The sequence below is a fragment of the Macaca mulatta genome, chromosome 9 (assembly GCF_049350105.2).
Source record: "Macaca mulatta isolate MMU2019108-1 chromosome 9, T2T-MMU8v2.0, whole genome shotgun sequence".
Classification (NCBI taxonomy): domain Eukaryota; kingdom Metazoa; phylum Chordata; class Mammalia; order Primates; family Cercopithecidae; genus Macaca; species Macaca mulatta.
This window is the reverse complement of record NC_133414.1, coordinates 107,381,169-107,407,762: the sequence shown is the minus strand read 5'-3', so window position 1 is coordinate 107,407,762 and position 26,594 is coordinate 107,381,169. Positions and strand designations below refer to the sequence as shown.

Here is a 26,594-nt window from a genome sequence, read left to right as displayed (position 1 = left end):
TTTTCAAATAATGGCTCAGAATTTGCAGCAAAACCAAATAACTGGTATGTTACTTCATGGTCCGTGGCCTCTCCTGACTTTCCACGGCCTGTGAGGACCCGCTGGACCATGTCAGCAAGAAGGTGAGTCTGGGTGAAGCCCCGAGACCAGCTTTTTTCCTGTGCTTTCGGATCCCTCTTCTACCACTTCTGGCTGGTGGTGGCCACTGCCACCTCTCAGTGATGTCCCTCAAGACACCACCTCTAGGCATCCCCAGGTTGTGGTGTCAAAATGGTCTGTCTCAGTGCTTCTTCCTCATTCCTAGAAGAGATTGCACTAAGGCAATGATTTAAAGATGCTCATCTTCTTAGGCACAGCTGTAGTTGAGTTAAAATAATTCTCTACTGGCCTTACAGGATTTGCAAGAATAGCTTTGTTTTGCTTGATTTCAAGCAAATAATTCTATTGTGAAGATGCTTGGCCAGGATCTGTGCCTCCTGCCCCAGACTCCAGCCAGTACTGCCCAGGGGAGGGGCCGAGTTGCTCTCCTAACGAGAGCCTCCCGGGAGATCTCCGCCTAGCAAGTGCAAAAGCCATTGACTGGCCTGCGGGATAGTTAAGAAACGTAGCAGTTACTCCCTTTGCACCTTCACAGCCCAGGAGTTCGATAGCAGATGAAGACGGTGAGTCTTCTTCTAACCCTATGGTTCTCCCAAACTTTCTCCTTTAACTTATTTTTTGCTCCACCTCATTCTCTTCTTCAGAGTTCTGTTTTTTCTCTGACTATGTCTTCTATAACTACTGTACACCCTAGCCTGATCTTTTTTTGCATTCTTTAGAACTTGATGCCACATCTGTAATCCCAGCTACTCAGGAGGTCAGGGCAGGGGGACCCCCTGAGCCCAGGATTTTGAGGCTGCAGTGAGTTACTCCCTCCAGTCTGGGCGACAAAGCGAAACCCTGTCTCTTAAAAAAAAAAAAAAGAAAAGAAAGAAAAAGAAAATAACTTGATGGCCTTTAGCTAAAATGTAGACAGCTTTGTAACACTTTCCCCCAAGCTGGGCTTCCTGACGTCCTTGCCCTTTTGTTTGTTCTTCCCTTCCCACCCCACCCAGACTCAGTACCCAACTCTACATCTGTGTCTTTTCCCTTGACTACTATTTTTGTTCATGGGGGTCATGTATGACTATCTTTACCCTTTTATCCTTTCTCTTCCTAAGTGTGAGGGGTAAAGCCAGAGGAGGATTTAAGTTGAGCAGTGGAAGAAAGATTGTGTCAAAAATGAGCCATTAATATTTGGAAAATTGTTTTAAGTTTAAAAGCCTGAGAAATGCATAAAATTGAAATTTAATTGATACAGGCAAGTGGTTATGCAAATGATTTTTGTCCATCCTCCCATTTTAGTTAGTTATGTAGTTTTTCAGAACAACTTTCAACCAGTACTTTCTTCAGTTGTCTTTGAGATTTTTATAAATTAAAGAAAAAGCAACAGAAAAAAAAATGATTTGGAAGCTCATTTAAAGTCACTGTGCTTGAAAAAGCAATTATGTGGCTCCTGGCAGTTGTAGGAGAGTGGCTGTCCCCAAATTGAGCTACCAAGGACAGATTGCCAAAGCCCAGAGAAGAATCATTGTGTAAACATTAGAGCCCAGCAGGACCTTCAGAGGCCTAAGTGAGTTGTTTGCCCTGTGTAAATCCCATGCAGTGTTACAGCTTCCTGGAAATCACTGGCATAGGAAGGTCCGAGTGTTGCTGCCAAGGTTTGATGTCTGCTGCCTGGAGCTCTGAGGAGCACAATTAGCACGTGGTTCCACCATGAGCAGGAACCACAAGATTTCTGCACAGCTGAGCCCACTCTGGCATTGTTTTAAAGGCCCTTGGAGAAATAATGAAGGCAGAGCTTCAGGTGCTAGGTAATAGACAATTTGAGAAACATTTCATTTAATGTGTCTTAACTATGTTAAGCACACTTGTCTCATTTGGCTGGCTCTAGTGTGGAGAAATGCAGACATGCTCCTTACACTGTTTTCCCATTCCTTGGTATTTCTAACTGCATACCCATCTTCCCCATTGTGGACTTAGCCTCCCAGGAAAAGGCAGCAAGGAGCAGCAACTATTAATAAAAGGTGTACAGGCCAGGTGCGGTAGCTCATGCCTGTAATCCCAGCACTTTGGGAGGCTGAGGCAGGTGGATCACCTGAGGTCAGGAGTTCGAGACCAGCCTGACCAATATGGTGAAACCCTGTCTCTACTAAAAATGCAAAAATTAGCTGGGCATGGTGGCGGGCGCTTGTAGTCCCAGCTACTTGGGAGGCTGCGACAGGAGAACTGCTTAAACCCAGGAGGCGGAGCTTGCAGTGAGCCAAGATCGCGCCACTGCACACCAGCCTGGGCAGCAGAGCAAGACTCTGTCTCAAAAAAAAAAAAAAAAGAAAAAGAAACAGATGTAGCAAGAGTGACTCAGTGTTACCCATTGTCCCTGGAGACCAGCAAGAGGAAAACTAGAAATGTGAGGCAACTCAGAAAACTTGCTTAAACATCACTGAGGGCGGGGGGGATGCAAAAATCGGGCAAAGGCTTCAGGGGCCGGAAATTGGCTCAGCCAACAGTGCAGTGCATGCCTTGAGTTTCAAGACAGCATCTTTCTCTACGTCTTCTATAAGAACATGGTAATAGAGTAGCCAGTCTTTCAGTTTTCCCAGGATTGGGCAGATGAAGCTGGGGTGAAAGAACACAGTGGGCATCTCTGTCCCGGGGCTACGAGATGACATAGGGAAGTGGAATCTGAAAGACCTTGAATCCATTTCTACTTTGTCTTTCTCACCCTGCAGCCAAGGGCAAATCTTCACAACCTGCTTGGGCTTTAGTTTCCTTGTCTGTAAAATGAGGAACTTTGAGTTTTTTGCAAGGTTTAAGTGAGATGACATTAGTAAATTACCAGCCATTGTTAGTCACTTAACAATGGGAGCTATAATTATTATTTTTATTCATAAGCTGAGGTAAAATATTCTTGCATTAGATTTACAAGACAAGCATCAAAAATTAAAAGATTTTACATGCCCTAGAACTTGTCCTGCGTTATAGTTGTTCAGATGAATCTATATGACTTCAGTTTGTCCTGTTAAAAGTTCATGAGCTGAAATCCACATATCAGAACCTGTGGATCTTTGAGAGAAATGAAAACTTGTTCACAGAGACTCCCCTGCTCCGTTTTAACCTGGCGTGGGTAAGATTTCTCTACCGACACTGAATAAGAAACAAGTGGCTTTTTTTTTTTTTTTAGAGAGAAACTCTTGCTCTGTCATGTCACCCAGGCTGGAGTGCAATGGTACAGTCGTAGCTCACTGCAGCCTCAAACTCCTAGACTCAAGCCATCTTCCCACCTCAGCATCCCAAGTAGCTAGGACTGCAGCTGTGCGCCACCATGCGTGGCTAATTTTTAAAAATTTTTTGTAGAGATGGGATCTCGCTATGTTGCCCACGCTGGTCTTGGATTTCTGGCCTCAAGACATCCTCCCTCCCCAGCTTCCCAAAGCATTGGGGTTACAGGTGTGAGCCACCAGTCCCGTCCAAGAAAGGAGCTTTAAGCACATTCAGTTCTTCAGACGCCTCTGTTACCTGCATCCCCCAACTCCAACTTTCCTGCTTCTCCTTCTCCTTTTCAAAGTACATACACTGTTAAACTTCCCAAGTAGTGTTATTTTTTTCCCCATCTTACAAGAACTATTTCTCATTTTCTTCATCCTTTTTTTTTGTTTTTTTCTTTTTGAGAGAGAATCTCACTCCATCACCCAGGCTGGAGTGCAGGGGCATGATCTTGGCTCACCCCAGCCTCCGCCTCTGGGGTTCAAGCAATTCTTCTGCCTCAGCCTCCCAAGTAGCTGGGACTACAGGCGCATGCCACCACGCCTGGCTAATTTTTGTATTTGTAATAGAGATGGGGTTTTACCATGTTGGGCAGGCTGATCTCAAACTCCTGACCTCAAGCGATACACCCACCTCAGCCTCCCAAAGTGCTGGGGTTACAGGCGTGTGCCACCACGCTCAACCAGTATTTCTTATTTTCTTCTAATAAACCTTCTAGAGTTCCACGTTAGAAAGCTCTAGAGAGAAACATTTTTTAAAGAGCTCAGGCTTAAAAAACAAAACGACGAAAAAAAAACCTCTGAATATTTAAATGCCACTCCTCTCCACCCAGTGAAAACTTTGATTCTTACTTCATGAACCAGGTAATAGTTATAAATTAACCTTCATCTCATCATCTACTAATAAGCTGTAATTTCTCCGTGAGATGTGCAGGGTTTTGAGCTAAAATGCTAGGCTACATTTTAAGCAGTGCATACATCAGCTTCTAACTAAGCTAACTTTTCATTCGGGCATTTTCATTGCAGCACTTTTTCTAATCAAGTCCCTGTAATCAAAGCTCATTTTTAGTTTTCTTTGACATCATGGCATTTTGTCAGTATAATCAGACGTTCTGTTTAAAAAAACAAAAAACTGGAAACACACAATTTTTCAGAATAATCTTTCAAAAAATCTTTTTCTGGATCCCACTTTATCTCCTTCCCCTGTTCTATTTTTAGAAGATAACTAAGCTTACACACTCACTTTAAAATAGTGAAAGGCTTATTGGTAGGAAAAAAACCTTAAGCCCTGTTCAACCTTGATATTGATAAATTCTTAAAAGTGAGGGAAGGAAGTAGGGGAAAAGGCACTTTGGTACCTGATGCCTGTCCCTTATTTGGGCCAAGGGAGACCTGAGACAAATAAAAATGGGGAAAAGAGGGGACAAGAAGTAGTGATTGTTAGAGAGGCTGTCTGAACTAATAGCAATGTTAGCTTATTTATATTTTACAAAATATTCTGGCCTTGTCTCTTCTGAAACTTCAAATGATTTGTATAGAAACAAGGACTTGATTAACACGAAGTCACCTCCATACAGTGAACTCTTTGACTTGTCTTTGCGGGTTAGTTCATGTGCTTTGCTAAAGTTGTCATGAACTTTAGGGAAGGAGTTGGGTCTTCATTCCATGTATGTGAATTTTGAATCCAGATTAGCAAGATGTTAGAACACGGGAAAGGCTATTTCAGACTAACTCGTTTTGGAGTAGTGCTTTGGAGGGATCATCATGGATGTAGTGACTAGATAGAATGCATTTTCGGGACAGTCCCACTTTAAAAACCTGTTCCCATCGATGTGCCTGTGGTCTGATTTTTAGTTCAGAAAGTACAACCACTTCCACAAGGGGTTCAGATCTTTATACATTCTGCAAGTTTTAGAACCCAGTGTCAAGCCTACATAGGGATGTGTGTCATGCCTTTGGAGAGCCACCTCCCACCATAGAGACACGTGTGAGTTTGATTTGTTCCAGAGTTGCAGTTTAGATACTCACTCTGAGTAGTACCTTTGCAGAGGAAGCCGTTTAACCATGGGTCTCTTGTGTTCCAAGGAAACAAATCTACTCAGGGAACCAGATTGAGGTGGAATCAAAACAAATTTTGATGAGGATTTTCTTAAATTCTTCCCTTAGCTGCAGAACTTCTTTGTTAATGATGTGTATGAAAGCTTACCATATAAAACAGGTCAAAGCTGAGGCAAGGAGCTAGAAAACCCACCCTCTGGGCATCTCCTTCCCATCCAGTAGCAGCCCGAGGCCCTGCTAAGAGGCCTTTCAAGACATTGTTGAACTTGGTGGGCTTAACCATACACTGAGCTGGCGCAGCTGGGGATCCATCTCAGCCCCTGCTTCCCATTCAGCCAGACCCAGACCCTGCATTCCAGCTTGGTTGTGTGGATCCTCTGGAGGAGGACCCTTGGCTGTTTGTCCCCATGCATTTCTTGATGTCAGGCAGCAGCATCCGCCAGTTGTGACTGTCCTGCCTGGACTACAGGTTTGGTTGGATGTGCTCTACAAACCTTGCTCCTCTCAAACGTGCGCTGCCGTGGTGTAGCTTCCGGCGCTTCACTCTACTTCTCTCTGCTGGGATCCCTAGTGGGGCTGGATGCTTGTACCGGACTGTGGAAGTGGGGAACATACAACTTGGTTCTCTTACCTTCGCCAGACTTCTCCTGATTACGTTTTGTTTTGTTCAATAGATGATGATTCAGATCTGTACTCTCCCAGATACTCGTTTTCTGAAGACAGTAAGTGACTTCGAATAACCTGGTTGTGGGGGAGGAAGGGAAAGTGGTGGATAAAGGAAGATAATCACCCTGTTTTCAGTTTTCGTGAGTTTTAAGTCTTTTGTCTGCACTCTTTCTCCAGCAAAATCTCCCCTTTCTGTGCCTCGCTCAAAAAGTGAGATGAGCTACATTGATGGTGAGAAGGTAGTCAAGAGGTCGGCCACGCTACCCCTCCCAGCCCGCTCTTCCTCACTGAAGTCAAGCCCAGAAAGGTAAGTGCCCGCTTGTCTCTCATTCATCCAGCCTGGGCCTCGTCAGTGTTCATTGAGACCTAGGAGCCTCCATTCTTAGGAATGTGGAATTTGAGTCTGTCCCCTGTCACCTGTAGCAGTGACTTCTTATTTCTTAGCCTCAATGTCCTCCTCTGTCAAATGGGGATAAAAATAGCGTGGTTCCTAGTAAGGATAGTGCGAGGATAAAATGAGATAATGTATGTAAACATTCCTGGTAGCCCTTGGCTCAGAGTATGGGCTTAATTAATATTGACTATCATTATCATCACTTTTTACATTTTCACAAGAGAAATCTTAACTGCAAGATTTGTCACATGTTGTCACATTCTTTGTGCATACTGTGTTCACATATTCATAGCAATGACTATAACTTTAAAAAGAAGCCACACTTTTTAATGTCCATTTACTCATACAACATGTATTATTGAGACATAAGCCTTGGACTTGTTCTAGTGACGACATTAATAAATCTCTTAAAATGCCTGCACCAAACAACACAGTTTTCTTTTTCTTGAGTTTTTTTTGCTTGTTTGTTTGTTTGGTTTTTTTTTTTTTTGAGATGGAGTTTTGCTGTGTTGCCCAGGCTGGAGTACAGTGGTGCGATCTCTGCTCACTGCAACACTCTGCCTCCTGGGTTCGAGCAGTTCTCATGCCTCAGGCTCTCAAGTAGCTGGGACTACAGGTGGGCACCACCACTTGCGGTTAATTTTTGTGTTTTTTTAGTAGAGACAGGGTTTCACCATGTTGGCTAGGCTGGTCCCAAACACCTGACTTGAGTTCTTATCCCTAAAAATGCCCTCTGAAGCAACTTTCTCATGCTATTTGGACAGGTGTTCCATGCATCTTCCAGCCCCAACTTACACCACTTCTCAACTCACAAAAGGCTCTGGCCAAACAAAATTATTTACTTCTTCCTTAAATACACATCCAATTTCATACCTCTGTACCTTTTCCAATCTCATAGACAAATTAATGGCTGTTTTAAAAGCACCACACAAACTTAAGTGGCATCTGCCTGAGGGGTTTGATAATTAATTTGAAAAGAAAGCTGGGTATACCTGCAAATCCCTTATAGGTGCCTCCATCCGGAACCCACTGGGTGTGTTCTCTGCAGATGTATTATGGAAGGATATAGGTATATAAAAATCATTATCTGCCTTCAAGAAGTTTACAGCCTTGCATGAGAAACTTAATATAATCACAGAGCAAAGTACAGTAATGCACAAATAAAAAATTTGCAAAATAGAGCTTATAGTAACCAAAACAGCTTGGTACTAGCATAAAAGCAGACATGTAGACCAATGGAACAGAATAGAGAACCCAGGAACAAATCCACACACTTATTGTGAACTCATTTTCCACAAAGGTGCCAAGAACACACACTGGGGGAGAGACAGTCCCTTCAGTAAGTGGTGCTGGGAAAACTGGCTATGCAGAAGACTGAAGCTAGACCCCCATCTCACACCATATATCAAAATCGGTTACTGACTTGAATCTAAGGCCTCAAACTATGAAACTGCTATAAGAAAACATTAGGGAAAATCTCCAGGACATTGGTCTGGGCAAAAATCTCCTGAGTAATACTTCACAAGCACAGGCAACCAAAGCAAAAATGGACAGATGGGATCATATCAAGTTAAAAAGTGTTTGTACAGCCAAGGATACAATCAACAATGTGAAGAGGTAACCCAGTTATCTCTTCCCTATTCCAGTATGGAACAGGGAAGAATGCAGTTATGGTAGCAGCTAACATTTATTGTGTGGTTACCATGGGCCTGGTACTCTGCTCAGTGATTTACATGCGCTGTCTCATGTAAATTGTTTAGTCTTTACAACAACCCCATTTTTCAGATGAGGAAACTGAGATACCAAGAGGTGAAATACTTGTCTAAGATCACCTCGCTAGCAAGGGGTGTGGCAGGATTTGAATCATAGTCAACTGGCTCCAGGACCTGTGTTCTCTCTCACTGCGCTAGTGTGAGTGGGAAGTACAGGCATGTCTGTGGAATGAAAAGCCCATGAGAGTGAAGCAAGGTGAAAGATTTTTCCAGAGCCAGCTTTGATGCTGCTGCCACCTCCTTTCCTGTTGCTTTCTCCTCTCCCCTTCCTGGTGCCTGGTTTTGAGCACAGGACATCTCAAACCTTTTGTGAAGCGAACACCAAAGTTTAACTGGTTGTTTTGAGAAGCAAACCAGCACAACTAAATTGTTCACCCTGACTCCGATTTTATGCTTTGGATATAAAGTTCTTTGATTACACTGCAGCCATCCAAAGTCAGACTGTGTCAGAAGCGAATGCCAGTTGTCATGAAAATAGCTCTAATAGAATTTTCTTTCTACAGAAATGACTGGGAACCCCCAGATAAGAAAGTAGATACAAGAAAATACCGTGCAGAGCCCAAAAGCATTTACGAATATCAGCCGGGCAAGTCTTCCGTTTTGACCAACGAAAAGATGGTAATGTGCATATTAAAGTTCTTTTGTCTCACCTTGCCCATGTTCTTTAATCAGAATGCATTGTGCAGTTGGATTACATTCTTTCCCCCTTGAGACAGACTTGCTTTGTTTTGAAGATAATGACAAAAATGAAATACTTTTACCATTTTCATTTTTGCAGGTGTTCATAAAACAAGTCCCGCGAGTCTGCTTTTAAAAAATCCTCTTACTGTGGCTCTGTTGCTCTTTTTGTGCATGGTTTTAACTAATATTAATTTTTCTACTAACATAAAGATTGATTTTGCTGCTGTCTTTTTTTAAATGTCTAAGTGTTCATTTATCAGGCTTGTCATTAAGTGGACTGAAGTCCAGTTTTTTTTAAGTGACTCTGAACAGGCATAAATTTTGTACAAGTTGCTAGAACATCATTAAAAGCTACATAACTAATAGGATGTTGTGACTTGGAAAAAAGGCCCCAGGCTGTTAGAATCTATCTTTTAGGTCTTCCTTTTCTGACAAGTGCGATATTGCGGACTAATTTCATATTCGACCTGGTTTATGATTCCCTATAACAGTTCACATCTCTAAGCAATTTTGAGTGGGGGAAATGGTGTGTATGCATATAGCAGACCCCCCTGGAAAAGCGGCCTCTTCTGTGAAGCAGGGAGAATTCTTACACATTCAGTAGTTTCATACCTGCCAATCACGCGTCCTTTTATTCACCCTTCCTTAGGAAAAGCTGGTTTGGAATTGTGATCCTAGTTAAGGGGTTCTCCGAAGCTTCATAAACATTGCAGTCCTCCAGCGGGACAGCAGGATGGAATTATTATGCTGGGGGTTGGTTTTTATTAAAATATGGTCACCACAATGTGTGCAGAATAAGCAGGCCTCTGAAATGCAGGCTCCAATTATGTTCCCTTTGCCTCTTCGGCTCTACATGTCTTGAAAGAAGAATCGATTTGACTTCTACTGAGATAAAAATGTGACATCTCTAAAAGAACTGAACGATAACTCATTTTAATTAGGAAAAAAGGTCAACAGGTCACAGACATACTTGGAGTTGTCGTTCTGTAGCGTTCACCATCCACCACAGTTATTTCAAGCAGAAAGTTCAGAGAGGAGCACAGAATTTTACCACTGCCCTTCTTTGGAGGTTCTCTGCTGTTAGAAGATACCGTACGTAAGAAACATGGAAGGTAACCTTGCACCCAGGTGCCCCTGCAAAGAAAGTCATGCTCCTTGGGTTTATTTCCAACATTAATAATAAGTCTGGGACCCACCATTACATATGAATACATTTAAATGATTTCAGGGACTCTGTAGACCTTTGGGTGTTTTTGTCTTGGCAGTATCACCGTTTATAGTTTTTCATGGCTCTTACTGAAGGCTCCCTTTTCTCAATTTCTCCTTTGTTTCCAGCTCCTTTCCCTGGTTCTTAGTCATTTAACCACTACTGAGAACTAGGAAAGACAACATAGTTTTGTTTTTCTCATTGATACTGCAGTAGTTTATGAGAATCTTCCATACCACACTTCTTGGGATCATTTACGTTGTTTTTACAGACCCTGAAAAGTAACACATAGTGCCCCACGGGGCCCTCTTGGAGAATGGTGGTGAGCATGCACATGGATTGCAAAGCTGCTCTGTGTAGTACCAAGCCCTAGGCCAAGCCACTAATGGGGCTTGAACACCAAAGGCAGGCCAGGGCGGAGTAGGAATGTCCAATAGTTTCACCCAATTTAGCTCTGTTCCTCCAAAGAGAAGTTTTAGTTGAATCTTAATCTTTTGACAGTCTGCCCTTCACAGTAGTCGAATTCATCCTTTATGTTTGATTTCATTTCCTGCTATTTTTATCACATGGACAGAAAAGGTGAAGTGTGAGTTTCAGCATGCGAGTCTTGGCTTTTGGTATCTAGTATCTGGTTTGCCAGAATCTGAGCATACACCCCCAAAACACACACTTGCATTGTTAACTGTGGGTAAGTATACTCACTAGTGACAGATGTAGAATCTAAGCCTGCTCTCAGATACGCACTACCTCATTTTGGGAGAAAAACTGCTTTTTCCATTTGAGGTACTGATGTCTGCTTGACTCTGGCAATTTAAATTGTGACTTCATAGGCACATCTATGCATGGTTAGCAGGAGAGGTTGCCCTGGAGCTCACCTTGCCCCTGGAGCATACTCAAATCATTCCAGAAAGATGGAAGAAACACTGTACTGCCTTCAAAACTCCCTACAGAAGACTTAAACCTTGATGACCTAGTCATCTATTTGAAAGACTCATATGAAGGTCTTTTTTTTTTTTTTTTTTTTGAGATAGGGTCTCACTCTATCACCCAGGCTGGAGTGCAGTGATGTGATCATGGCTCACTGAAGCCTTGACCTCCCAGGCTCAGGCAATCCTCTCACTCTCAGCCTCCCAAGCAGCCGGGGCTACAGGCATGCACCACCATCCCCAGCTAATTTCTTTCTTTGTTTTTTTGAGACGGAGTCTCGCCCTGTTGCCCAGGTTGGAGTGCAGTGGTGCAATCTCAGCTTACTGTAATCTCTGCATCCCGGGTTCATGCTCTTCTCCTGCCTCAGCCTCCCGAGTAGATGGGATTACAGGCATGCACCACCACGCCCGGCTAATTTTTGTATTTTTAGTAGAGATGAGGTTTCACCATGTTGGCCAGGCTGGTCTTAAACTCCTGGCCTCAAATGATCCGCCCACCTCTGCCTCCCAAAATGTGGGATTACAGCCATGAGCCACCGTGCCTGGCCCCAGCTAATTTTTTTTTTTTGGTAGAGATGGGGTCTCACCATGTTGTCCAGGCTGGTCTCAAACTCCTCGGCTCAAGCAATCTACCCCTCTTGGCCTCCCAAAATGCTGGGACTATAGACTTGAGCCACCAAGCCTGGCACGTATGAGGGTCTTTATCTCTGCTTGGTCCCCTCTTATCATAGTAGGATACCTTTTTCTCTTCTAGCCTTGGAATTGGAGATCTATTGGTCAGTCCTTGCTTTGTCAAAAATGACCTTTTTCAGGACTCATTCTTCATCATACCTTCCTCTAAGTCTCTTACAGAAGTTCAGCTCAGTTAAATACATATATATATATATATATATATATGTGTGTGTGTGTGTGTGTGTGTGTGTAGTAGGACAGATAGATATTAAAAGAGTGATTACAGACACAGTATACATTTGGAAGTGTAAAACAAGGGGATTTATGCAGCTTGGTTTCTTCCCAGTTCACCCTCACTTTGAGTTCCTTCCCTGACTTTTCAGCGTGGTCATTTAGCCCTGCTTTAGCTTGGTGTCATCGCAAACTTAGTGGGCCTGTCCCCCTGTGATGTGGAATATGAAAAGGGGAATGTGGTATAGTGTAAAGAACACTGGACTAGGAATTGGAAGATCGGGTGGGTCAAATGTGATAATATGGGTACAGTAACTATGAATATTAATAAAGTACTACACAGACATACCACATTCAGGTGATTTATTTAATTGGAATTTGAAGCTGGTCTCTGGCTTCTATTCAAGAAGCAAAACTGTCTTTGAGGAGAAGCTGGCAATTTTCTGGTGAGTTACCTGCCCTTTTCCAAGGATTTTTTTTTTTTTTTTTTTTTTTTTTTTTTTTTTTTTTGAGCTGGGAGAATAGCCTGTGGTACTAAGGAACTTCCCCAGGCGTTATGGAATTTTCCTTGTCTGCCAGGCCAGAGTTCCTGCTCTGTGTCCAGAAGGATGTTTTTCTATTGGTCTGTTCCATAACAGGATCCACAGCTGAGCTATACTTGGCAGAATCAAATGCAGATGTGAGGGCTGTGTGGTATCACCTTTTTAGCTTTATCTCTGGGCAGCTCAAAGGACTGAGGCTGGTTGCTCTCACCCATCGCTGTTTGACATAACCTCCTGATTCTATTATGGGCACAGCATTAACCTCCACAGTAAAACAATCTGCAGACAACCTTTGGGAATAAAATGAGTTAATTACTTCGGGATCATGAGTACCAAAACTTTCAGGCAGTTTCCCAAAAGAGTTGGTACATTTTATTTAAGAAAAGAGAAAAAAAGCCTAACCATCCCCAGAGGGCAGTTTATAAATAATCTTTGTAAAAATAACAAACATGAAATAGATTTCATGAAACCCCATCATAGTAGGATCTAGAAAGTCCCAGTGTCTAAATTGCCACTCCTGAATAGTTGTGTTTTTGTACATATCGTACCTCCTTTCGCTGAATTGAATAAATATAGAATCCATTTACTACAGAGAGAGCAAGCCTTCTCCTTCAGGATTTAAACCCTAAGTCCCTAAAGACAACTGGAGGAGGTTTTATCTGCATGCAGGAGGACAGGCTTTGTGTTTCAGTATGTATTTCCCTCCGATTTCAACCTAGCTTGATTTCAGTTAAAGGAAGGTTCCCTGCTGTATGTCCATATCGTCCTCTACCTGTAGCAAAAGTGAAAGTAATGCTAAAGATTCTTTTAAAGATCTTAGAAAAAGGGATTGGTAAAGGTCACTAAGAAAGTTAGCAGCCATTTCTACAAGCTGCAAAGGGGATGTTAACTATGTTGTGAGAAAAGTATAGTCAAGAAGAGCTGGTTTGTGAAGCACTAGCATTAAAGACCTGCACACCAGACATGGCAACCCCCTACCTCAGATGTTATAGCCCAGAAGTAGTGAAGTTTGTTGTGCAGTGTTTTCAATCTCAGTAGAAAGTATATGCATTTTATATTTCAGGTTATTGTAGAAAATCACCCCAACTCTCTTTTCGTGATTACCAAACTTTTTTGAAACATATATACATATTTAATTAGTCATGAACCTCAAACACTTTTGCCTGATATAAACATTTCTCCAATTTATTAAGGGGAAAACCTGATTTGCTTTGCACGCGTTCGTTTTCCAATGAGTTTCTTCCAGAAACACGTGTTACTCCATGAAATAGGTGCCAGAACTTTATTTGGTTAAATATTATATCCCGTGGAATCAAATTATCAGTCTATTGATACCTCATAGTGTTATATAAAGTGAGAAATCTAACTTATTTTTGTCACATAACTCAGAAGTTTTTTCCCCTTTGTTCTGTTATCTGTCTTGTCTAGCTTTTCTTTCACTTTATTTTTTCCCAATTCTTTAACATTTATTTGTTAAAATACGAAGTATATTCTGTCTGTATTCATCCACCATGGATGCTTGTTTAAAATGTTTTTTTCACTGTGTCCTCTGTCTTTACTTATATCATTTTTCACTTTCACTTTACTATGTATGGGACATGGTTTCCTACCTACTCATGTGCCATTAAAGATGCAGTATTAACCAATTGGCTTTTATAAAGTGTCAATATTTGCGTTTATTTCGAAAACCTTAAGGTGGCTTTGCAAATAAGTACTAAAGTTGTACTAGCCCATAAAAATCTGCTCTACTCAACTGGCATAGATGGCTAAATGTTTGGTGTGCTCACCAGGTAATTTGCTCATAACTAATAGTTCTTTGTAAAGGGCTTTCTTTTCTTCGACATTACTGAAGATTATTGCGGAATGCTGTTATGCCCAGATTCAGACTTGTTGTGTAGGCAGCAGTGTGGTACAGAGTTGTCCATCTGTAGTCCATTTTCTTCTGCCTTAGGGCTGAGAATGATTCACTCACTGTCCCCTGCCTCAATTTCCCTGTTTTTGTAAACCTGTCCTCTCCCTCCTGTTTTTGCTGTTGTCAGTAAAAACAGATGATTGCTGCTGTTGAATGCAGCTGCTGTATATACCTGGAAACCACTGCATCTCTACTGGCCTGTTCTTATGTAATCTTTGCATAATGTTATCCTTCTCTTTCTTCCATTTCCCTATCACCAACCCCTATAGAGTCGGGATATAAGCCCAGAAGAGATAGATTTAAAGAATGAACCTTGGTATAAATTCTTTTCGGAATTGGAGTTTGGGAAACCGGTAAGTTTAATAGCTTCAGTGGTTATACACCTTTTAAACTAATGCTGTGGATGCATTGTTGCTGCTAAAGAATCAGATGTTTGTAAGGAATTCAGAAAGCAGGGAGCAGTCATGTTAGTTGTCCGTAGTGGGATTGTCTATTCTCACTACAACCTCTAAGCTTTCCTTTGCCTTACTTCACTGAGAAAGGATAGTGAGCTCTGGAAGTATATCTTGCTGGAATATCCCAGAGAAACACAAATAATAATCATTGCTTGTCTTAGACCTCCCCCGACTAACAACAAGTATCACATGCCTTGTGGATGGCATTATTTCAGTCATTGGTTCACTTCCTTGACCAAAGTCTTTATGGCCTGTGAAAGACAAGCTGAAAATGCATTACACACTGAGAAGACCAGCATTGTCTCTGCTTTAAATAGCATTTGTAAAAGCACATATGTAAATGAAGTCCCAGAACAGGCCAACAAGGACCTCTTTACACAGATGTGACCCACAAATGCAACCCCATTATAGGTGACTTTTAGGGGATGATTTCTATTTCCCAAAGTTTGAAATGAGAGTAAGGAATTTGAGCATATTTAGTATTCAGCCTACTCTTGCCCCATGATCTCTCTGAATCGGCTCTGGTACAAATTGACTTTTGGCACTTAAAGGAGGATTTTCTTAGCCTTGCACCCAAAGGAATATAAAATAGAAGGGAGAATTGAGCTCATCCTTCCTCTAGAGATAACTGGAAACTGACTTTAAAACTCTAGTTACTTTAAAGTCTTAATTATTATAGCTGCAAAAAGAATTTACAGGTAGAGGAGTTAAGTGTATAAACACATTTTATTCAATGATTGTATGAGACTTTAAGCATTGGATCCAGCTTTTGAGTTTCTATGGTCTGGATGATAGTTTTATTTGCAGACAGGAATGAATTTTATAGTTCAGTAAAATGTCTTAAGATTTTTTATTAAAACAAAGACAAAGAGAAATTAAGCTGGTGCTTAGGAATTGCTCTTTGATTTGGCGGTGCTGAGCTTTGAAAGTTCAGGCATCTTCTGAGTTAAGAGCACCAGACTTGCAAACAGCCTGCTTGTTCCTCTCTTCTGGTCCCTCCTAGACACTGTCTCCCGATAGCAGCTGAGCTGTCCTGGATGAACAGCGCCACCTAGTGACCAGTGGAGAGGGACGCATCTGACCCAAAGTCTGCACCCTCCTTCTCCCCTTCCCAAAGCATTGGTGCACACCTCATTTCTTCTCCTTCCTCTCCTTTTTTTCCCCCCTCTGCTGTTCACCATTCAGACATCAGTTAAGTCTACCTCAGGAAATCTTTTCCATGTGCAGTATTTAACAGTCTCCTAACCCTTTCTCTTTTCTTCTTTTTCTTAAAACCTGGTCAATTATGTCACCAAGAAAAGCTTTTGCTATGTGTAGTTGTCTCCCCACCCCCAAAACAGACCATGATTGGTATATGAAACAATAATTCCACACTTTAATCAAGGAGAGCAAAAGCTATTAAATTACATTTCATAGAGTCCATGTCATTGCTTTTTGAAGTCTGTTTCAGAATCCACAAATTTCTGCCTATCTCATCTGCCAAACAGCTAAATCAGGTTTGTCTAAAATGTTAGCTTTCAGGAAACATGGTGGAACTTTTTCCTAATTAGTTGTGAATGTTTTACTAAATCTATCATTACAAATAATTTTTGAGGATAATATATAGTATTTTGATGCCAGCATACATTAAATAGTCTCCATGCATAGCTTGATAAATTAACAGTATTGCTGCCAAAAACTTCACTCCAGGTACCACACATCTAACTTCAAACAAATGTTGAGAACACAGTCCAGTTGTATACTGGGGCCTTCCTCTAGCTTGTATCCCTACCCCATTGCTCTAATTGCCTCTTAATTATTTAAAGACTCAGAGATGCTTTTTCAAAATAGCATTTTCTCTGAAGCCACATGCATTCTTTGCACAGGCCTCAGAGTTCTTCTAATGAGACTGTTCCTTTTTGTGTAGGTCTTATTTTAAAAGGTAATACTTGTGAAGACTTGCCAAATTAACTAAATCAATGCCCATATCCTGAGGAATAGCCCTGAAATGAACAGCTCTTTATGGTCTGAGGCATCCTAATGGTGGGCTTATGACCTAGTTGAACCAACAGGGTTTGGGAGGAAGGTGTGGTAAGGAAAAATTTTTTCTTCACTTACTACTCAAACCACTCTGCCACAAAAGAATAAGAGACATAAATAAATAAAGTGGCATAAACCATGGAAGTTGTTTTGGAAAGTTTTTCAGCCATTCAGAAGCAGAATCAAAACTACCAGATCATGGGAATTAGCATTTCTACTTTTTTTTTTTTTTTGTCACACCAACTGGGAACCACTTTCCCCCAGTAAAGCCTGTCAGAACTTTGACACTAGACATTTACCCTGAACTCCTTGCTTCCTCCACCCCTTCGCTTAAACCACCCAAAACGAACTGAAATTTCAGCAGGATTCTCACTAAAAAGATACCTTTTTAGCTCCAACAAGTTGTTAGAATAGCAAATAGTTCAAGACTCCAGGGACCATTTTTGGATGGATTATTTAAAACCAGTTTAATTTGTAAACACTGTCCTGTTTATTGCAGTAAAGAAAGAAATGATCATAAGTCATTAGACTTTAAAAAGTCTGCTTCTGCAGATGAACAGTCCAAGTGTATCAAGTGCTTAAAGATGAATGGTAATTGCTAATATCACTTACTTGACGAAATGCAGAATATACATGTGCAGAGATGACATTACTGACCTGTTGCTGTCAGTGGTGAACACACCTTGGAATCAGATTACTTCTCATTTGCAGATGTATTACAAAGAGCCTGGGAATCAGCTTTTTCTTCTAAGTTGCTTTCCTCTAGTTTCTATAGAAATTGACGTTATTTCTATATGTAAGAGCAAGTCAGAATTTCATAATGTGAACCAATTTGAATGCTTCCATAGAGTTGGCTATAATGAAATTTGCACAAAAGTTTAGGAGCTGTTAGTGATCTCCTATTTCTTATCCCCCTAGAGGTCATTATGTAAGAAAACTCAAGTCTAAATAGGCAGAAAAGTGGAAGAGAGGATCCAGAGTTAAAAGTCACCTGTAACCTCTGAATGTTCCACCCTCTGGACTCCTCCCTCATTAAACTTACAACAATCTTTTGGCAAATTTCTGTCTTAGGAATGCAGCTCTAAATCTGACTTGAAGAGTTAAAAGACAAAACAAAAATAACCTTATAGTCCCCTCTTTAAATTCTGGGTTTAAACTCTGTTCTCTAAGAGGGGATGAAAAGTATGTCTCCACCACTATCAAGGTCTAGTTAAATTGTAAAAGGAGATTTTAAAACTACTGGTATGAAATTGCCTAGTGCACTATTTAACACTCATTTTATACGTGGATTTCGTTGCTACAAACCACGGAAAGTACATTTGGTTCAGTCCATTGATCAATCCAGTGATCATAGATTCACATACGTGTTAATACACAATGAATTTTACAGCAGAAGACTGCCTCAAAAATGTAGAATCTTCAGTGTCAATCTTAGTTTGAAAAGAACAATGAGGAATTTAAAAGTTTCTATTTTTGTTCAAATGTGTGTTAATGCTTTTCTTTCCCCCTTCTTTTCTTTTTTTAAGTTTTCAATATTTAGAATCCAATGATGATTTGCTCTTGAAACGTAGACATAGAAACAGACTTCCTAGGTCATGGTCCCAGCTCCCAAGTCCTCAGGCTTCCGCTCCAGCAGGCAGCCTTGTGTCTGTAGGCAGCACCCACTCCCCTTACTTTTGAGTTCACCTTTCTGTGTTGATACAGTTCTCCTAGTGTGCCCCTCCTTGTTTGAGCCAGTCTCCATGTTTGTCTTTATGTCTTTATGCTCATTTCTTCATTTCCTCCTCTGCTTCCCATCAGCCTCCCAAAAAGATATGGGATTATACTCCTGGAGACTGCTCTATCCTTCCTAGAGAGGATAGAAAGGTAATTCCGCTGTGCCTCCTCCGTTGGACTGTGTGTGCTCTCTAGCCTTGGTTAGTGTGAGTGTGTTGTGGGTTTGTTTTTTGGTTTTTGTTTTTGTTTTTTTCTTAAATCACTTTTTTAAAAACTTGATGCTTTTTTTTTTTTTTTTTTTTTTTTGGTTTGGTAATAAAACTTTTAACAAATTCTCTAAGACATATACTAATGTTTAGAGGTTTTTAAAGCAATTATGTGTTCTTCTGACCAATAGTATTTGTCACCATCACCACACTCTGAAAAAAGAGAAAATAGGCATTTCCTTAAAGGTAGGTTTTTATAGTTCTCTTTGGCAAGTAGAATGGCTTTTTGAAGCTCTGATGACTTCAGGATTTCCGTTTTATATGCCTAATGTTACATTCTCTGTTTTCATGTCTTCAACTAATTTCCAGTGAGCTCTCGTGTTTTAGTCATGCTATCTTGGCCATATGAAAGTATAACACTAAGAAAAAAATTCATTTTTTCTAACTTAACCTTCCATTCTTTCTCCCTTTCGTCTAAACTAAAACCTTCTTTCCCATCTTTTCTTTCTTGAACCAGACTAATCTAGACAAAGATCTCAGCCTCTGCCAGACAGAGTTAGAGGCAGATTTAGAAAAAATGGAGACGCTTAATAAAGCACCCAGTGCAAACGTGCCACAGGTATTTCCTAGTTTTTCTCATGCCATCAGTTCCTTTTCAAGCTGTGCTTTGTTTTCTTCTTTGTTCTATGGTTGTTGATGTAGTTGAGGTGACGGACAGTGATGCTGGCTATTTTAGGCTGCATGGCTTTCTGACTCCTGTTTTAGACTCCTTCCCCCACCCCTACCCAGTTCATTTTTGCTTGGTTTTCTTTTGAGCTTGGCATCTTCCTTAAAGGGGATTCTTCAAATATATGCAGAGAGGCTGCTAAACTACTCTACCTTACTCTCTTCCTCTGCTTTCCAGGGGCGACCTTTTAAGTTCCCTTCCTTCGCCTCTCTCTGCCTTCTCTGAATTTTCAGGGAGCCATTTTTGGCAGTTTCCTTGTCTTTTTTGCAGCCCTGGGAGATACCAACCTCAGAGATCAGTTTCAAAAACTCAGCAGCAGTGCTTTGGGTACCCTTTCTGTGCATGGCGCTGTCAGAGTAGTAGTGTTTGTTATTTTAAAGGTCAGAAAGTTGTCAATGAAAAATGCACTCAGAGGTCAGATGGCCTGGACACACAAAAAGAGTGTTTGAAACTGAGCCTGCATTGATATTTTAAAGGGAGCTATGTCAAAATGTGGTTTATTAAAGGGTATATGAGACAGAGTAAGAGAGAGAGAAAAAGACACCATGGCAAGTAGGTTTCCAAACAGGAAAAAACCAAATGTTCATAGAATTGCCTGGAGGGCTCCCTGACAAAACAAAAGAGACTCTTAAAAGGAAAAGATATCTTTAGAGAAGATACAAAAGGAGGTGGCTTCGCCTGCAACACCAGCAATTTGGGAGGCCGAGGCAAGTGGATCACTTGAGGTCAGGAGTTTGAGACCACCCTGGTCAACATGGTGAAACCCTGTCTCTACTAAAAATACAAAAACTAGACAGGCATGGTGGCGGGCCCCTGTATTCCCAGCTATTTGGGAGGCTGAGGCAGGAGAATCGCTTGAATTCGGGAGGCAGAGGTTGCAGTGAGCTGAGATCACATCTCTGCACTCCAGCCTGGGTGACAGAGCAAGACTCTGTCTCAAAAAAAAAAGATACAGAAGGAATATGGAGCTGAGGAGGCCAGGAAGGTCCACAAACCATGACAGGAAAAGTGGAAACTGCTGATGGACCCATACCACACTTAAGCAGAACGGAGACGAGGGGAGTCAGATCTCCAGCCCCAGTGACTTGGGCGCAAAAGAAGTTATGAGAGCATCAGAGACTCAAACCAGGGAAGGGGTGAAGAGACCGGGGATTTGGCCAAGGGGTCTGGGATAAGAGAGTCAGGAGCCAAGGAGCTGCAGGTTGCTTGAGGGTGTTAGGAATTGGGAATCCAGAGACAGCAGAGCGTGAGGAAGCCAGCAGGGCCAGGGGTTAGGCTCATACTCTCCCTCAGCACTTGAAGGAGCCACCAGAGGCACTGCACACATGGGTGAAGCAGACAGGTGATGGGTGGGGCAGGCGGCGGGGGAGGGTTAGGGGCTGAGTTTCCAATTAGGGTGAAGGGACCAGATTAGCCACTGTGGAACTGAAAGTCCCAGGTGAGAAGAGATCACAACTAGTCCTGGAGTGAGAATAGTGACTGTGGCTGTGGTGAGAGCCCATGCTGGGTGTGCCAGCGTGCAGTGAGGCGGACAGATGCAGGCCAGGTCACTGAGGATGTTGCAGTGGGACAGTTTAACTGGTGTGAAGAGCAAAGAATTGAGGGATGGGATTCAGACGAAGACAACGTTAGGGTTTTGGCCAGGCAGCTGGAAGAATGAGGATGTGAGCACGTCACAGAGGAAAGCCGGGAAGAAGATCAGGGCAGAGGCAAGGTGAGGGAGTTGGCTTTAGGTAATGACCTTTGAGGTGTTGGTTGGGTGTCATGTAGGGAATATCCGGTAGGCAGTTGGAACTTTAAGACTGGGGTTCTTGCAGGAGGCATGGGCTTAAGATGGGGATTGGAGTCACCTGAGGAGAGGCGATGGTTAAACTCTGGGAGTAGAAGAAGACACCCAACTAGGGAGTAGATGGAGTAGATGAAAGACTGAAGAGGGAATTGTGTTGAGAGAAAGGATGTGAAACCAAGGACTACCCATGGGGACGTTGGGTGACGTGGAACAGTAGAAGGGGAGAGGGAGAGAAAGGAGAGTTCCCAGAAGCAGAGGGAAAAGCGAGTGGTGGAGCAAGAGGAGAAAGTGTGAGATCTTCCCAGAGGTCCAGAAAGGTGGACTCCCAGGAAGGTCAGTGGATGTGCTGACTAAGATGTTTCCAAAGGCTTTGGAGGTTGCTGGGTGAGTAGTTCATGGCAGTTAGAGTATACGGCAAAGAATCGGGAGCCTGCAGAGGTATAGCACTGAGTGAAAAGATGTGGCCATGGGAGGAAGGAGGGGAGGGGAGTGTTCCCAGAGGATTCTACAGGGTCAAAGTTTTTTCAAGGTGGAAGACCAGACAGGACAGGTGTTCAGAGGTAGGAGACTCAAGAAGGAGAGGATGGGCAGGCAAGACAGTGCAGCCATGAGGGCTGGAGGATGGATGTGGAGGTAAGAGGGGTGTGCTTTCTGAGGAATAATGGGGGTGGCGTGGGGTACAGTCCTCATCGCGGAGCAGAGGGGCCCTCAGAAATGAAAGCACACAAGCCCACCAGGTTTCAGCAGGCAGGGGGCTAGTGGGTGAGTTTGCCTGTTCTTCCCTGTCATTTCCTTTTCTCTCTTTCACAATCTCTTCCTTTTCTTTCTCTCCTTTCCTTAAATGTCTCTTCTCCAAATAATTAGTTTTTCTTAAAATGGTCATTATTAGAGATAAGGGCATTATTTAAGGTAGAAGTATCTTTAAAATTAACCTTTGCATTGATTTATTCAACTACTACCTTATTTTTAAAAACAAGCATGTCAAAGCCTTTGCATTTTTCTCTCAAAGACAACAGAAACCCTAAACTACAGAATTATGTTGCTTTTTCTCTGCATGTAGCTCTTGGTTGTTTTCTTCGTTTTGCGTGGTGCCTGGTAATTTTATAAAACATTCCCTTATTCATGCCGAAATGGTCATTAATAGGGTTGGTGAAATTGCAAATCTCCCCATTTCGGCACTCCTAAATTTGCAGGCATACACAAGTTATCTAAATACAGCGTGGTATTTTAAAATACGCTTTTGTACATTCTGGACCTAAAGTGTTGGGTGACCCTCTCTCTGGATGTGGCATTTGGGGTGCATGAAGGGATCTGCAGTGGGCTCAGAGGGGGTCTGAGGGCTGTGGAGAAGCTGGTGGAGGATGTGCTGTCCATGTCACTAAAGCATGTTGGCCCACGGTGGGCCGTCACCTAGTGACCTGTGACGGAAGATAAGTATGAGCCAGGAGGCCTTCTCCTGACCCACCCAGAGGGCCTTGGCTGCATCCACTGGAAGGCAAAAAATTAGGAAGGCCCACCTGCCCATACAGTCTCCTCCCAGAGAAAGAGCACCACCCTCCACCAGCACTGAAGACCTTTTCCATCCAGCCCCCGTGACTTCCAGAGATCCTGATCTAAACTAGGAAAAGAAATTGACCTCTCTCTTTTTCCTCTTGACTTGAAACATATGAGTCAAAATAAATCATTTACATTATTATTTTTTCTTCTTTTTTTTCTTTTTTGGACATTTACAGAGCTCAGCCATCAGCCCCACTCCGGAAATTTCTTCAGAGACTCCTGGATAGTAAGTTGCTATTTTATTTTGTTTACATTGCTTACTATGTTAAATGTCAGAAATGGGAAGAGAGAAGCTTATGTTTTGGACCCAAAGTGTGTTTTGTTTGTATCAGCCTAATGGCTCTGAATGATGTACAGTTTGGTGATAAGAAGAGATCTAATAATAGTCTTCAAATTATTTTTCTTCTGTTCTCTCCTCTTCCAAATTAATTTTGTGATGATTTGTATTACCTTTCATGAACTTTCCCCATTTCGGCATATTTACCTTTAGAATGGGAGTTTATTTGTCTAAGTTTAGAATCAAAGTTCTTGCCTGGCATGGTGGCTCATGCCTGTAATCTCAGCACTTTGGGAGGTTAAGGCAGGAGGATCACTTGAGCCCAGGAGTTCAAGACCAGCCTGGGCAACATAGACGCTGTCTGTACCAAAAAAAAAAAAAAAAAAAAAAAAAAAGCTGGGTATGGTGGTATGCACCTGTAGTTCCAGCTACTTAGGAGGCTGAGGCAGGAGGATCATTGAGGCTGCAGTGAGCTGAGATCGTACCACTGCACTCCAGTCTGAGTGAAAGAGCTAGACTGTGTCCCAAAAAAGAAAGAAAAAAAATCTCATTTGCTGGTTCTTGTGGGGAGGTGAGTGACTGAGACAGGCCACATCTGGTGTAAAGACTGGGGGAGGGGGCCAGGTGCAGTGGCTCACTCCTGTAATCCCAGCATTTTGGGAGGCCGAGGCAAGTGGATCACCTGAGGTCGGGAGTTTGAGACCAGCCTGGCCAACATGGTGAAACCCTGTCTACTAAAAATACCAAAATTAGCCAGGCATGGTCCCAGCTACTCAGGAGGCTGAGGCAGGAGAATCACTTGAACCTGGGAGGCGGAAGTTGCAGTGAGCCAAGATTGCGCCACTGCACCCCAGCCTGGGTGACAGAGTGAGATTCCATCTAAAAAAAAAAAAAAAAAAAGACCAGGGGAGGGAGGGGCCGAGAGGGGGCTAATTTACCTGATTCTCACATAGACGGGCATCTGTTTTCCTGTGTCAGTTCTTTGGACTCTGTCTGGATGATGCATGCATACCCCGCTCCTTCGTGGGGTGCCACCAGCCTCTTCCCCCTGCCAAACCATCCTGAATCCTATAGTAGGAAGAGAATCCTGTAGCCTTTCTCAGCATTTTGCTATGAAGCTGTTATCCCAGCTGAAAATGTTCAGTGCTACCCTCACCTCCTGTTCTACACGTGTTAAATAGCAAACATTTTAGCTTGTATAGATAAGCCCTCGTGGAGCCTTCCTGTACCCAGGCTCACGTTAGTACCTCTATGGCCCTTACTTCTGTTGCTGTATACCTGAGTTATACTCTTGTATTTTTATAATTGCTAGTGTATTATAAACTCCTCAAGGGCAAGGCCCCAGTCTTCACAGTGCCTGGTGCACCCAATGAATTTAGGAAAGGAGCTTGTTCTGGTAGGAGCTTTTCTTATTTTGTCACCATCACATCTGTGTCTTGTTCTTTGAAATATGACAGTGAGGGGAAGACACCCCTATTACCTATTCTAGTAGGGTTGGATAAATCCACAATGAGCAGAGTTGCTGAGTGTATAAGTTTTTTTTGACAGATACTGTGGTCTCTGGGACATATCCTACCTACATTGCTGGAGAACGTGCTTTACAGGAAGAGTTTCATTTGAAAGTCAGCAGGGATTTGGGTATTTGGGTGGAAAAATGGAAAAACTCTCATCTTTTTAGGGTAGTGATCAAAAGCTCTAGCTAGATCCATCGTGTTAATTTTTCTTCTATAAATATGTATGTTTCATGATTAATATACCCAGGAGCGTAAGAAGAAATTAAGAAGACATATTAAGATAGCAGCTAGAGAAGCACTGCCTTAGGGGACAGTTCCCGCCTTGAAGAAGGACTGGTGTAAAGTCTCTTGCATTCACTGTGGGGTTGGTGACTAAGTCACCAATATGACAGGTGTCAGGGCTCATGTGTAGCATCGGGACCCATGTCCCCCACTCTGGCTCTGCAGCTTGCTCCCTTTTAAAGAGCTTCCAATTGAGCCAGGCCTTCAGCTCTAAAAATGACAATAAGTCACAGGTCCTCTAGGTCCTAGAGATGTGCCTTCAGAGGTGAAGCCCACCAGATGACCCTAGGCTACCTGCAGATAAAGGATGTCCTCAAGGCCACAGCTCCAAGCAAACTCTCCTTGGTCCCCCCAGGCCACCTCTTTATCCTCAGCTTGTCACTTTGGCAGTCCCGACTGCCTGTATTAACCCTGCTGCCTGCTCCCCTCCTTTACCTCCTCACCTCCATCCCCCAAAACTACACAAGACAGAAAGGGCTTCATGGGACAGCTGGCTGAGGGAATTCCCTAGCTCTACTGGATCCAAGGCACTAAGCTCTGCATTCTAATAGGAATGTAGATATAGTCCCTTAATAGTTTTGGGACAAAACACACACACACACAAGTAAGGTTAGTAAATGAAAAGGCAAAGTGGCAAATGCCACCACAGGCAGTCAGGAGAAAGGAGCACAGGCGTTGAATAACACCATTTTAACAATTTATCAGGCATTTACTATGTGCCAGGTCCTGTGCTTGGTATTTTATCTACCTTACCTCATTTAATCTTCTGAACATTCCAAGATGAGGCATTATTTTTAATCCCCATTTTATAGATGAGGAAATAGGCACATCAAAGCAGTGTAATGCCGTAGTTCCTCAGCAGGTTCAGGGCAGAGCCATATCCAGGTTAGGAACAGTGAAGCTCTAGACCAAGGCACTGGGGTTGACAGTAAACTCTCATGTGCTCCATACTGATTCAAAATTTGGTAATAAGTTAGCGGAAGATATACTAAGGTTTGATGTTTTTGAGCTATTAAAAAACAATTTAGACCTGGCATGGTGGCTCACACTTGTAATCCCAACACTTTGGGAGGCCAGGGTGGGGGGATCACTTGAGGCCAAGAGTTCAAGACCAGTCTGGGCAACATGGCAAAACTTCCTCTTTACAAAAAATACTTTAAAAATTAGCTGGGCTTTGTGGTGCATGCCTGTAGTCCCAGCTACTCGGGAGGCTGAGCTGGAGGACTGCTTGCCCGGGAAGCGGAGGTTGCAGTGAGCCAAGATCACACCACTGCACTCCAGTCTGAGTGATAGAGTGAGACTCTGTCTCAAGAAGAAACAAAAAACAACCTTAACCCCTGCCAACAATTTAAGAAACCATTTATGACATTGAGTTAGCAGGATTGGAGGGTACTAATGTAAGCTGATTAAAAGAGCAAATTGTTTTCAGACACTCTGAATGTGCATGAAGACATTCAATCTGTTAATTTACCAAGAATTCTTATTTATATCACTGAAAATAGGTCTTCAAAGTCTCTGTTTTTCAGCTCTCATGAAATACTTGGCAGGAATAAATGAGTTGTTTCCTCCTACTATTCTCCCATTTGGGGATTTTTCAGTAATCGGGCTTGGTTTTCCCCCAGTTTATCCAAATGAGTAAGATTTTCT

General features: G+C 42.4%; 1 protein-coding gene across 50 annotated transcripts in view; it reads left to right on the top strand.

The window, feature by feature from the left end:
* Positions 1-26,594, top strand: part of SORBS1 (sorbin and SH3 domain containing 1) — a 252,279-nt gene that overhangs the window by 172,547 nt on the left and 53,138 nt on the right. For 19 of the 50 annotated variants that reach the window (XM_077946867.1, XM_077946865.1, XM_077946857.1 and 16 more), the window contains 7 exons: positions 6,077-6,124; positions 6,246-6,375; positions 8,738-8,852; positions 14,675-14,758; positions 18,680-18,745; positions 19,319-19,420; positions 23,051-23,100. In XM_077946867.1, the coding sequence (XP_077802993.1) occupies positions 6,077-6,124; positions 6,246-6,375; positions 8,738-8,852; positions 14,675-14,758; positions 18,680-18,745; positions 19,319-19,420; positions 23,051-23,100 (595 nt within the window). The remainder of the gene's footprint in view (positions 1-6,076; positions 6,125-6,245; positions 6,376-8,737; positions 8,853-14,674; positions 14,759-18,679; positions 18,746-19,318; positions 19,421-23,050; positions 23,101-26,594) is intronic. The other 31 variants (XM_077946899.1, XM_077946896.1, XM_077946894.1 and 28 more) reach the window with 2 other exon arrangements.